We start from the raw sequence: 14036 nt of genomic DNA, 5'->3' as shown, positions 1-14036 counted from the left end.
ATAAGTGGAGGCCGAGAGAGAGGTGCCAAAGGATAAAAGGGACTTCTGGAACTTCAACACCCTAAATCAGCTCACATATGGAAATTATAAGCACTTCGACATCAAAGTATATCTGCCAGAGTTTGAAAGAGGCTTGGATCCGAATGATTTTATTAATTGGCTACAATCAATGGAGCAAATCTTTGAATATAAGGATATGTTAGAGGATAAGCAAATAAAGTTGTTCTGATCAAATTGAAAAAGAGCGCCTCCTTGTGGTGAAAGAACTTACAAAGATAGAGGAAATGAGAAGACAACGATAAGATTACCAAGTAGGAGAAGATGAAGAAAGCCATGTAAAAGAAATATCTTCTATCTCATTACTGCTATGACAAGTTTTAAAACTCCACAATCTACAGTAATGAGACCTTTCAGTGGAGTTAATGGCTCAGTTTGACCATCTACGGATGAAATGTGAGCTGACAGAGTCGAAAAAGCACACTATAGCCCACCTGCTAATAGCAACGTGGTGCAACTACAACCGTACTGGATGCTTAGGGATGTTCAAACTCTAGCCCTGAAGGTGAAAAAACAACAGAAATGGAGCAGAGAACAGTAATCCTTCAAGCAATCACCTAACTATTACGACTGAGAAGAGTATCTCAGGAGGAACAAGTATTCCCGGACAAGGAAGTGACAGGCCAGATCAGAGTGGGAATAAACAGAAAAAGCGTAGCACTGCCAATACAATACAGGCCAGACAATGGACTCCAGCTATCCGACGAGCCGAGTTGTGTAATTTCATTAAGCAGGGCATTGTGGGGGAGGTTAGTGATGAGTCAGCTAAGGAACAAGGTGAGGCATATCATCACCCATCAGATGAAGGGGAGGCACTCGTGATTCAATAAGTTTTACAGGCCGAAGATACGAGGGATTCACAGTGACTTCGTCACAATATATTCTAATTCTGTTGTACTGTGAACAGGAAGGCGAACAGTCTCATCATCGATGGAGGGAGCAGTAAAAATGCGGCATCTACACTAATGATAGAGATGTTGGGACTCATGACTCGGAGGTACACCCAGCAATTTTCGCTGACATGGCTGAAGAAATAAAACGTGATCAACATTGATAGAAGGTGTTTAGTAAAGTTCTCAATTGAACACCATCTGCATAATCAAGTGTGGTGCGACATGGTTCTCATGGATGTCTGCCACCTTTTGTTGGGGAGTCCATAACAATTTGACCATAAAACTCAGCACGATGGCTTAAGAAACACCTACTCCTTCACCAAGGATGGAAAGTGCCTCATCCTTCTTCCTTCGCTAGAAGCCGAGATCACAAAAGTCCTTGCCAGCAGAGCAACATCAGTGGGATCAATTTTGGTGATGACAAAGGTTGAGGAGACTGACACACCATTGCCGGGCATAGGACAGCCGCGACAAAGAACATTTCGAGATATCACGATTGATATAGTACCAACATAGCCACCACCATTCGAGGAGGTTCAGACCTAGCTTAATTTAATAGGGGACCCTTGGGATGCGGTTCAATATGGATGAATGCTCAAAAATTGAAGAAAACTCCTGTATTTTGGGGACAATGTAGTTGCCAGTGGGACCCCAGTGAGGCAGGACAGCAGAAGAACCAAAAGCTTCTACGGATAAAGTCGAAGCTCTCCAACCTCGTGAGACCGACGCGGGGCTCCTTAGGCGGACGACTGAATTAGCCGGGACAAATTCCAGTTTAACACGAGGCTGGACCTACCGGGCTGCTTATAGCAGGAATTATCGTCCCTTTTCCATCCCTTCTGCCTAATCTAATCCCTCCATTAGAGAGGATCCCCTTCTTATTCTATTACTTGCCTTCCCCTTTCCTATTTTTATTTCTTTCCAATTCCAATTCCAATTCCAATTCCTTCCTATTCTATTGCTTGCCTTTTCCATCCCCTTTCTTATTTTTATTTCTTTCTAACTTCAACTCCTTCCTATTCTATTCCTTGTCTTTTCTATCCCCTTTCTTATTTCTACTTCTTTCAAATTCCTTCCTATTCTAACTACTAGCAACTATTATAATTTCAGTTTGCTGCCTTTGAGGCGATTCTCCCCTTTCATATTTCTACTTCTTTATAATTCCTTCCTATTCTAACTACAAGCAACTATTAAAATTCTAGTTTGCTGCCTTTGAGGCGATTCTCCCTTCCGAGGGATTCACTCGATGGCGAGAAGTGCTCCGGCTGTAACTTGTCCGAGGTTGTAACCTTCTCCAAAAGTTTGAGGGGTGTAACTCGATCCCGCGGGAATAGTTATCTTTCATTTATTTTGGTTACGGTTTGTTGTCATCTTCTTGTCCTAATATTGTCCAACTATTCAGCCGCCTTCTAACAACCGGTCCTTCTGTTTCCTACTGCTGACTAGCCATCCAATAGCCTTCCAACAGTCGGCCCTTCCGTTTCCTGCAGTTGTCCAGCCATCCCACCCCCTTCCAGAAGCCGGCCAGTTTATTTCCTGTTGCATCCCGCGGCCTTTCAGTAGCTGGTTCTTCCGTTCCTGCTACTATCCAACCATGCAACCGTCGTCCACCAACCACACCGACTTTCCCATCCTTCCCGCAACACTATTGCCACCGGCTGCCAGCCACCTGCCAGTCCTATAACAGCTTCTTTTCTGCGCTTTGGATCTGTCGCCCTTCTCTAGAGGGGGTCATTTATGTCTTTTATGTTGTTGTCCTTTTTATTTTATAGTCGTCATTGTTGCTTACTATTTGCATGTTCTTGTGTTGTTTTTGTTGAAGAGTCGCCTTGTACTTTCTTTGAAGTTCAACAATCATATTTGTTCTTTGTTCATGGTTCGAATTAACTCCGATATCAAATAATGGTCCATAAGTTCTTACACTAGTAAAATTAGCCCAAAATCAACCAGAATTAGGCTGCACCACTCTATCGACCAAATAAAATAGCTGCATAGAATAAAATGCTTATTAATGAGCACATATTTTAACTCCACCTTAGAGTCATATGTAGATAAAAAGCTGGTATAATATAAGACGAGCACCAACTGAGCTGACTCATCAAATAGATGCTAAAGATGGCTGGAGTTTGGTTTAATAATACCCCAATCCACAAAAACTTTTACATGGGATTGTTGTTTTAAAAAAGATATTAGGCTGGTGTTTGTAAAAGTGGCCAGTAGAGAAGAACAAGAATTTCATCTCTAGTAAAGCTCAGAATTGAGGAATACATCATACCTTTTGAATGATAGGAATGTTCTAACAAAAATTGGAATGAGTAAAAAAGCGTACCTTTTTAATCATTTGTTTTATTTCATCTCCAGAATTGGAATAGGTAAATTAAGCGTCATACAAATTATAAACTCTTGAAACATTACATTGACAGACAAGTTGGGGCAACATCCTCAAAGCTGCTATGTTCAAAAGCAAGAGAAGAACCTGTGATCATTGATATCTCCTTGATAAGCATATAATGTTGAATGAAGATAGCCAATAAGTGTATCGAAGACATTGTATAAGACTGAAAGACTTCTTCACTGTACACCAAGCCGCTGTAGTTGGAAGCGGTATAACCAATGAAACTTTATTCCACAACGTTAAGAACCAAGCCAATCATACCTGTTACTTGGGGCCAAATTCCGGCTTTTATATCACACAATCAGCTATTAAGACCTTAACAAAGAAATAATCAGAATCTCTTTGCATAATTAGATGCCCAGAGTGACATTATTCCAATTCTTCTAGGCTGTTTGGAGCTTAATGACGACTTCTTTACAAGAAAATTTAAAAAAAAAGTATACACATATTGACAATTAGGAGTTTCATTTGATATTTACTGAAACTCCTTAAAATAACAAAATTTTGACACTAATAGGTGCCTGAAATTTCATCCCATTGCAAATGCTTTCAGATCATTGAGCTTCATAACTCTCTGCTTCTTCTGCCCATGTACAGAACCTCGAAGGTTATCCGATGGAGGCACAGATTTCAGCTTTAGTTCCTTGGTCTCTATCATATACTCATTAGTTTCATCAAGCACAGTAAAATCAGCAGGATTTCTGTTAACAACACATATTTCCATCTTACAAAAACCCAAGGGAAGAATAGCATCAACTTTATTGTTCAACTCACCTCGAGTTGTACCATCCCTAACTAAGGAAAATCTTGTATTTGATGTGGAAAATCTATCAAAATCTCTATCTGGGCCAATTTTTGCAGAGCATTTGCATCTAAAAAGAGAGTTACAAGAGTTCCATGTCGAAGTGTTTGGGTTCAAACAAGAAGTTTTTATTTTCTCATTCACATTAGCATTAAGAAATACCTGAGAACTCTTGGTAGGTATTCTACCGTCCTTTGACATATTAAAGATCTCCTTTTGCAATGAAGGTCCTAATATTCCAATTCTGGGAAGTGGTCGGAGAGGCAAGCAGGAATTTCTTGGTTGGCATGGATTTGGATTAACTTCCAAGGGATGTAAGCCGAGCTCTTTTCCTTGGCTTCCATATGTTAATTGTGAGTCATTATATTGACCATTGAAACACGTGTCCTCCTTAGTAAATCCTGAATAACTTCGGTAAGGATGTCGAGGTTCACCAGACCGTGCAGATTGATCCATAAGCCTTAGCAAATTCAAAGCAGATATGGTTTCATTGCTGTAAAGGTCTGCCGGACAAAAATTTGAATGAGAATGATTTGCTAATTCCATGAAAGACGAAGCATTTGGAGCTGTTCGGGAAAAGCCCCAATGGTGTTGCTTTCCAATTGGGTTTCTTGGCATCTCATAATCACATGATGGAGGAAACATTTTCAGATCCCTTCCATGGACTGAACCATTCAAATTATTCAAAAAATAACTGTCAACTCCAAAGGATGTACCGTTTCTACGTTGTATCACTTCATAATGGAGATTTCTGGATAGATTTTCACAAGCAACTGTCTGATTCTCAATAATTGATTGTGAAGACTTCAAATTATTGCTTCTGCAACAGGAGAAAATTGGCTGATGGCCATTACTATTAATGTCCAAATTACCAGATGCTGCTCTAGTAATTAAAGAATCACTATAACATTGGTTTAAATCAATCTGAAGCATTTTCTTTCCATTGATAGAACAATGGCAAGCTTTCGGCTCCTGGTCAATCCCACCATTACATGGGAATGTAGTCCTAACATCAAAACCTTGGTTGTTGACTTGGAATGTTTGCCATGAAAGATTCCCTTGTTCTGCATCTGATAGTTTTTGTCTGTTTAGTTGAGAAGAATCGAGACCGAAAGAGTAATTGATGTTTCCAGTTATTGTGGGGAACATAAGCTTGTTTGTAGCATCAGTTTCAGCTAAATGGTGATCTCGGTCATGCTGATTCCTGGCTAATAATTCAACAATATCCATTGGAAAATCATCTAGAGCTTCTTGGTCAGTAGACTGCATGTTTTGTGGCTTCTTTGATGCCTTCTCCCAAACCTTGAAAGAAGCTTTATTTTGTGTAGAAGAAGAATCCTGTAAGTGTTGATAGCCCGTTATTAGCATAAAGCAATGAATGTTGCAAAAAATATTAAAAATAAAATCAAATCCATTACAATCTTGAGCATTGAATGTTAAGTAACAGTCTTAACAGCATTAAGTTGAGTTTTTTTATGACCATGTTCGTGAATTAGATTTTCATATAAAATAACCTCAAATTTCATAGCAAAAATGCCCACAAGTTTGACAAAGGAGAAAAGGATGACCTGTTGTTGCATTGAGCTATGCTTTTTATGCAACAGGCAAAACTGAATTGAGTTGTACCTTTCTACCGCAGATAAGATATTAGATTCTGTTATAAAATGACTTCAAATGCCATTAGAAAAATGCCAAAAAACTTAGAAAAGGACAAGCTAGAAGTAGCACACCCTAACTAACCATTCAATGATGAATGGGAAAGAAGAACATGCAAATAAATGTATGAGCAAGTGGGCATGGATAACATTAAGACATATTAGAGAAAGTTAGGTTAGATACCTTTGTACGGCAAAATTCTATTCTGTCATTACGAGGCTTTTTATTTATTATGCTATGTAAGATAGAATTTTCTCCTTCTCCAAGTGGAGATTTCTTGCCAAAATTCTGTGTTTTCTCCATGATGACTGTGTTTTTTTTACTAATATCCTGGGAACTGAAATTCTCGGACATCATTTCTTCACGGATCAGAATAGTTGATGCCACTTGGCCATCTTTGGGTGATAAAGTTTGTTTCTGATTAAAAGCATATTTCTGCTTCTGTAAACTCACAACACTATCTCTGACATCTACACCCCGATCCTTGCTACCAGATAAATCAGCAGAAAAGTTGGATGGAAGAAAGTTACCATTGAAATGATTGGTATGTGCATCTATTTCATAAGCATTTGCTTTTTTAGGAATTTTCTTCTTCAGCCAATGCATCAGCAAAGGCCCGTCATCTTCATCATAGAAGTCTTCATGTTTGTCTTTCCTTTTAACAGATTTAAGTTGATTTCTTTGATGAGCACAATGATTTATCCTATCCATATGGGTAACAGAATCACACTCATACTCATATTCATCCAAGGAACTTTGTAATTTGCTTTTGCCTCTGACAGACTTTGAGGCATTGTTTTGATCAGCACTGTCATTTGCGTGATTTAAAAGAACTTTCTCCTCTGATGTAATGTGTCCTCTTATGAAAGCATGCTGAATAGTCTTTGCATCTCTATCTAGAGTATTTCCAATCGTATGCTGTGTTTCACTTCTTATGATATCTTCCAGAAAGCGAACTTTTCTAGCCTTCTTATTGTGCTTGTTTTCAACCTCATTTTCTATTTGATGTTTATCATCAGTAACACCCATATACTTTGAGCCATCAACAGATGCTCCACAGATTCTCTTATCTTGGCAGCAGGCACCACAGCACAATGTATGAGCTGGATCAGCATCTACAACATCATTTTTTCCAACAACCATATCTACCTTTGTATGTCCTTTCATGAAATCATTTTTTGTTCTCTTTTCTACCCTTCTTCTTTTAGGCGCCTTATATTCTTCTGACCTTTGTAATGTGAACTTGAATCTGATGGATGTGGCATCTCCACCAAGTAACTTGGAATGACCAATCTTATTTAGTTTAGTTTCTTTATGCTTGATTAAAGCAGTGCTTAAAACGTTTTTTAGATAGGCAACCCCTAACTTTTTCCTGCCAACAGAATTTCTATATTCTCTTTTTCTTTTGTTGGGAGCAATGCGTCCATTAGAAACACAGTTAGCTTTGCTTACAACAATTTGAATCTCATTTTGACTATCCTGATCACCTTTGTGACCTAAGAAGAAAATAAGCAGAAATAGTGCTAATTAGAACACAAATTCAGATGAGAAAATTGTCTTAGGGAGCAAGAAAAACCTTTACCTTCTTCCATTGGATACCTTTGTAGACATTCATTTTCTTCCTTTCCAACCCTGCTGATATTAACAAAACAATCGTTTATCTTTAAGATTTCTTTTAGGTTGTTTTCTTTAGAAATTTGTGGCAGTTTAGACGACACTTTTCTTGCATCAAGCTGAGACCTTTCAGTAGCTTTTCCCAGCAATGAGTTATTGTTACTTTTCTCATCTTCATTTTGTACACTCATAGCTCCATCAGTAGCCATCTGGGCTGTAGAAGCAATGACATCACAAACACAATTCTGACAACCCCACCACCTAAATTTTGCAACAGGTAGAGGAGGACACACATTGGCGGTTTCCAGTGATGCATAATTATGAAGCAAAAATGGCCAACAATTGTTGATATCTCTTTTGCGAACCTCAGCAACATATCCGCTGCATCAACAAATGAGATGACTAACCATAAAACAGCTTTACTAAATTCATATGCTTAACATAGACAAGCCATTAGAGAAATATTAGCAAAAGCAGCAAATCTTATAGGTCTATTAACTGCCATTTTTCTAACAGTAATTACAAAATTGGAAGAGAATAACGCATCATGAGTATCAACTAGTTTTTCATCGTTGTTCAACAGAACATCTAGGAAGATAAAACTGTCCAACCAGAAGAAGATGAAAAAGATAAAAGAAATTTTCAACAAAACCATGTTGGCATGCATGCACAGTCAAAAAGGCAATCGAAGGGTGGGACAAGAAAGCTATACAGACACCCCACACAATAGATTTCCGAAAAGTAGTAACAATTAAACAAAAATACATAGGATGGGACTGAGAGATGCATGTTTTCCAACAGTTTTTTATTTAAAAGTTTACCGAATGGTAAAATGCTTGCATTCATTTCGCTGTTTTTCATCATCAACCTCAACGATCTTATTGGCTTTTGATGCTACTGGCGAATGCGCGGAATTGGTAATGATGGCAGTATTCTCAAATCCACAATGGGGTTCCTGTAAGAAACTTACTGCCATCCCATGAAAATAAGAATATAGTTTTACTGTCCAGCACAACCTGCATGAAGAGGAAAACAGCTTAGTTACTCATTTTCTTACCTAGAAAGATGTTTTTGGCTGGCAACACATCAAAATTTATAAACTTGAAAAGGTGAACACCAAAAATTCATTGACTAATGCTTTATCTGCCAAAAAAATTCAACACTAATTCAGCACATAAGACACGTAAATTGAGTTTTGCAATCCACTACAGATAGTGTCATACCCTGTGGGTTCCAACTTGTTCAGTTGGAATGAGATCGATTCCTAGCTATCAATTAATATATAAGGAAGATTTGCATACATACCACTCAATTTCTATGTATTTACATACCTAACACGTAAACTTCAATTTGTACATATATGTAATCTTACCTATGCATGAAAAGGTGTATTTCATTTTTCAAAAGTTAAAAAAGTTGTATTTTTTAAGTTATATGAAAAATTTGGATGATATAAATCTAAAAAATAAAATTTAAGTGTTAGGTATGTAAATACATATGACTTGGGTGGTAATATAAAAATGTGCTTATAGTTTTTCTTGACTTATGTTTTGACTTGGTGACAAAGTTTTGGGTGAATAAATAATTATTGTAATTCATTTACTTCTTAGAAGGTATGATCAGATAATGCTTTAAAAGTCCATATGGTCAAAAACCAAAATATGAATCCGGCACATATGGAAAGGGTTTATTTCTAGAATTATAAAATGTATGTACATAATAAATTCAAATACAACAGCTTTTATCTAAATTTTGGCAGTTAACCAGCCACTCATTTGAAAAAAATAACAAGATGAGAATGCGAGGCCCATTATGAATAACAAAACCCATCATCTTCAAACTTTTACTCATCATTACATGAGTATGGCAGTTCAGATAACCTAAGAATGCATAAGGAAAGAAAAAGATATATGGCAATATCTAAGCAGCTGTCAATCCCTAATCCAAAGCCCAAAATCATGAATATTTACTCAATGCAAGAAGATAAACGTGGGAAGTAAATCTGAGTCAGACATTGACACACAAAATAAAAGTATTCATCTTATAATATTCAATATCATCTAACATATGGTAAATATCTCTTCTAAAATAAACCGATCAATCAGCGAATGAGGAACTGTTCAGTAAGAAGATATAATGAATATGATACGAAAAAGATTCTTCAAGCAAACGACCCAGTGCCACATGAAGAGCAAAAAGTCTGAATTGTTCGCACTTGATTAAGTAACAATGCTCTCCTCGCTGTTTTCAATAATCAGTAGTTCCTGAAAAGTAACCAGCTCGATCATGGCTGGCCACAAGAAGCAGGAAGAGAACACCGAAAGATAAAATCAAGTGACCCTAGAGGAAGAGAACAAGTAAGGCGACAACAATATCACATAAGAATTGGCGTCACTGGGAATTCAAATAAGCCCTGCGCCGTGCTCGAAAAGATACCATGTTCCTCAACCTCACCTGATCACCGTCCTCCTCCGAGAGAGAGAGAGAGAGATCACCGTCCTCCTCCGTTGCGGAGAGAGAGAGAGAGAGAGAGAGAGCGAGTGAGCGAGCAGCACACACAAAGATCAGAGGGGATGAAGGAAGTATACCGTTACTGTTGCCGGACACCGACTACAGATCGGCAGGGTCGCCGGAGAAATGGAAAGAATGAAGGTTCGGCTGCCGCAAAGAATCAAATGGTCCGGCTAATCGAATTGGGAAAGCAGAAGCCAGTCGAGCACCTTCAGTCGCACGGGACCTGGTGTAACGTGAAGGGAAAAGGAAATTCTAAAATAATAGAAATTTTCTATAAAATAAATATATTTATTTTATTTCACAAAAAGCTAATAACTGAATATATTAAATTTATTTTTTATTTTTAAAACATTTATGGATGAAAATATTATTTATTTTATTAGAAAATTTTGACTTTATATGACTCATAATACTCCAAATTAGTGAAATTTATTTGATGTTTATTAACATGAAAAAATATTTTAAAGTTTATTTCTAATTAAATTATTTCTTCAGTTATAATAGTAATAGTTCATCTAGAATGGTATTAGTTCAAATTTAATTAATTTCAATCAAATTTAAAAAAATTAGCTAATTTGAATTAGGTTTGGCTAGAGTATGACTCAAGTTCAAGTTTTAATCGACTTGGATATGAACCGTGTTTGAATCCAATTTGAATGTATTTGAATCTCGGTCAAGCCTAAGTTATCCATGATAGATAGGAGATAATCCAATCTTAGTGGCTTATACAACATATTACAAAAGTAAATACAACATATTGCAATCAAATTGTTATAGCACAATAAATTGAAATTCAGAAACTATAAGATAATTGAGAACCATCTAACAATTAGAACACAAAACAGTGCATATTAAAAGGTATAGCTCAATTGACCTTAATGGAAATTATCAATCAAAGCATATATAATACGTATATAGTGTATAAATATATATTAATTTTTTTCAAGGGTTGAATTGGTAAAATATTGAAGCATATTTAAATTATGATTATTAAGGAGAAAAAAATGAGGGATTTTTTTCCTATTTAATCTTATTTAAAAAAAGAAGATTGTATTCAGGGAAAATTACAAAGGAACACACAATTCTTATGGATTTACGCATCTCACATCTAAAGTTTCGTTTTTACACACACACACACAGTACTTTACCTATAGATGTAAAGATTGATTTGACTATAAAAATGTGATAATGAGTGTTATTTTTATATGTTGCTTGTAAGTATGAAACTTTTCTTTTTTTGTGTGAGATAAGAAAATTCAAAAGAATTGGGTGCTATGTATTTGAATGCCCCTTATATTTATTTTTAAATTTTAGATTTTCTCAAAAGACTTTTTTCTTCTTTCTTTGACTTATATAGGCCAAGGAGAGGAGGAAGGATGGGGGAGAAAAAAAAAGTTGTCCCCATCCTCGCCTGACTTGTGATTTTTTTTTTTTATCTTCTTTTGTGAAGAAGCAAAAGAAATTTGTCACAAAAGTTATCCTCGATTTTGTTCAGCAAGACCTTCGGGATCTTCTTTTGCTGTCTTCTTTCAAGAAAGCCCTCCCGAAAAGATGTAAGACCTGTCCTAGGTTGTATAGCTGGAGCATTTGCTTGGCATCGTTAACTTCTAATGGAAAATCATATAAAATCCACCAATGATGGTTGACCTATCTGAGATTGTTAGTTGAAGCTTTTGCTTGATAGTCGTAACTTATTATGAAAAAGTTCAAAGGAAATTCACCAAGGGTTTTTAACATATCTGAGGCTATTGGTCGAAGCTTCGGCTTGATGACCATAACGTGTGATGGAAAAAGTTAAATTGAGTCCTCTTGAGATCAATTAGTCTTTAATAAGGAGTTAGAGATGATGTACGTTTCTCAAGATTGAGACGTAATTTGCAATTGACTGAAATTTTTTAAGAATATGGTAGCAATCATAATAAAAAATGGTGCTGACAACTTGCTTGTTGCTGCTTTTGAATTTGTTGTCCTTCAGCGAGGGCGTTTTCCACAAGGCCTTGTAAAACATCCCATGTATTGAATATTGAAAAGATCAGCTTCTAGGTACAGTTGAAGTGGAATTATACTATGGTGAGGGTGCTGAGAAAGCGTTATTTGTGAAATTTGTTAGCTCTGAAAGTGACTGTAGAAGACTTGATGTCTAAATTAAATATGGAATGCCTATCACGCTACATTTGTGCCAGAGATTTTAATGTGAATCATCTATTGAGACTGCAGTGAAGGTTGCCCCCTGCAGCCTAGAGGAATTTGTCATAGACTTTGTGTCTGAATAAGATGTGAGAATATTACCCCACTATAATCATACCTGAGACGTTGACATGAATGACCTTTCGAGACTGTAATGAAGGTCACCCCCATATCAAAGAATGTTTCAAAAATAAGCTTCAAGAGGTGCAGAGAAGGTTCCTTCGCCAGTTGAATGATGTATATCATTGGAAAACGAGGTAGAGGCTTGAAGTCTCATATTTGAAGATAGTGTCGAGCAAAACTTTATTTTCTACAGACAACACCAAATTGATGCATGCTAGAAAAATCACTGCAATAGAGTAATGAATTATCGTTTTAGCATTGCATGAAAGTTAAGCACACACTTTGATAAAAGTAAACAACCATTAGCAACACAATAACTTTTTAAGTGAAAAACCATTGCGATAGCCAACATGGGGGAGCTCAAGAGGAGTCCCTATAGGACCAACACATGTAGGATCCAAAATAGGGATTATCTTGGTCTCATAGCACCATAAAGGTAATTTTGTGATTAGCTTCCTCATTAAACCCCAATTATACCAAAATTCCTAATTTTACCGAAATTCCCAATTTGACCTTTTAGCCCTAAACTTTTTCATAATTACCAAAATACCCCTGGAACCCTAAAGTTCTCAAAACTACTCAAATCCTCAATATATATCCAAAAAACATCCCAAACCACTCAAATTATCCAAAATAGCCCAAAATTCCCAAAATACCCCCAAAATTTCCAAAAATTACCAAAATGACCCTCATGGCCCAAAAATTCCCAAAACCTCCCAAATCATTCCAAACATCCCCAAAACCAATCCTAACCACCCATTGGGCCCAATTTGAACAAATTGAGTAATTTTGACCAAAATCCCAATTTTACCCTTAAAAGACCAAATTCACCCCCAATTTTCACCAAATTGATTTCAAACTTCCCCAACTTCAAATCCAAATCAAATTTCATCATGTCCCAACCCAATTGAAATCAAATTCTAGCACAATTTAATCCAATTTCAAGTCCAAATCCCAAGCCTAATTCAAATGCCCCAAAATTGTAAGAAAAAATTCTAGCAAATTGAATTCTTTAAACCATTCAATTTCACCAAATTCACTCCCTCCACTCTTCATAACATTTCCCTAGACCAAATTGAACCCTCAATTGATCTAGAAACAAACTCAAACCAAGCCTAAATTAAACCCAAACCAAAACCCCCAATTTTGCCTATAAGTCCAAATTCCTCCAAATTGAACTCCATAACCTTTCAATTTTAATCCAATTGACTTCCAAATGCCTTATAACAATCTTCTACAACAAATTGACCAATCAATTGACCTAGATCCATGATCTAGCTAAGGCCAAATCCTAAACTCACTTTGAGCCACATGGTCTAGCCCAACTTGGACCACCACAACTATCATTTTGACTCTAGGCTAGGGACCAACCTAGATCCTACCTAGATCCTCTTAGCCCACCCTATAGGTGCCATGGACCAAGGGTCCCATGGTTTGGGGGATATCTTCCCATATTTAGCTAAATGACTCGAGTTTTGCATCACTTAACTAAACCTCCATCCTAATCATAATTAAACTTCCCTCTGGATCCTCGACCCAGCTAATCACCACCTCAGCCTTGGCTAGCCACCCTAGTAGTCAGAGAGCTCAAAACAGAGGAGGCTACCCCATTTTTGAACCCAAAATTAAGCTCATCCCTTGCGGCACTTCCCCATTGGATGCTCGCACCGCTCAACCCTCCACCTCAGCTTCTAGAGACCAGGCAATAAGAGCCCAGGGCTCACCCCTCTTTTGTCCATTGAAAGAGATCATCCAATTCCTTGGAGAGATTATGCCAAAATCCTTCCAAAGCCTC

The 14036-nt window shown here is 37.1% G+C and overlaps 1 protein-coding gene across 1 annotated transcript; it reads right to left on the bottom strand.

Annotated features, from left to right (window-relative positions):
• Positions 1-3073: 3073 nt before the first annotated feature.
• LOC110029070 lies at positions 3074-10159 on the bottom strand. The gene is made up of 5 exons (XM_020731188.1): positions 10006-10159; positions 8239-8433; positions 7386-7798; positions 5987-7299; positions 3074-5485 (listed from the first exon to the last, which is right to left on the bottom strand). Exons 2-5 carry the CDS (start codon positions 8391-8393, stop codon positions 3875-3877), a joined length of 3492 nt encoding a protein of 1163 aa, XP_020586847.1. The 5' UTR covers positions 8394-8433; positions 10006-10159; the 3' UTR covers positions 3074-3874.
• Between the last annotated feature and the right edge of the window lie 3877 nt (positions 10160-14036).

The sequence above is a fragment of the Phalaenopsis equestris genome, unplaced genomic scaffold (genome assembly GCF_001263595.1).
Source record: "Phalaenopsis equestris unplaced genomic scaffold, ASM126359v1 Scaffold000545, whole genome shotgun sequence".
Lineage (NCBI taxonomy): Eukaryota > Viridiplantae > Streptophyta > Magnoliopsida > Asparagales > Orchidaceae > Phalaenopsis > Phalaenopsis equestris.
Note: the sequence above shows the minus strand (reverse complement) of the source record. Positions and strands in the feature narration are given on the sequence as shown.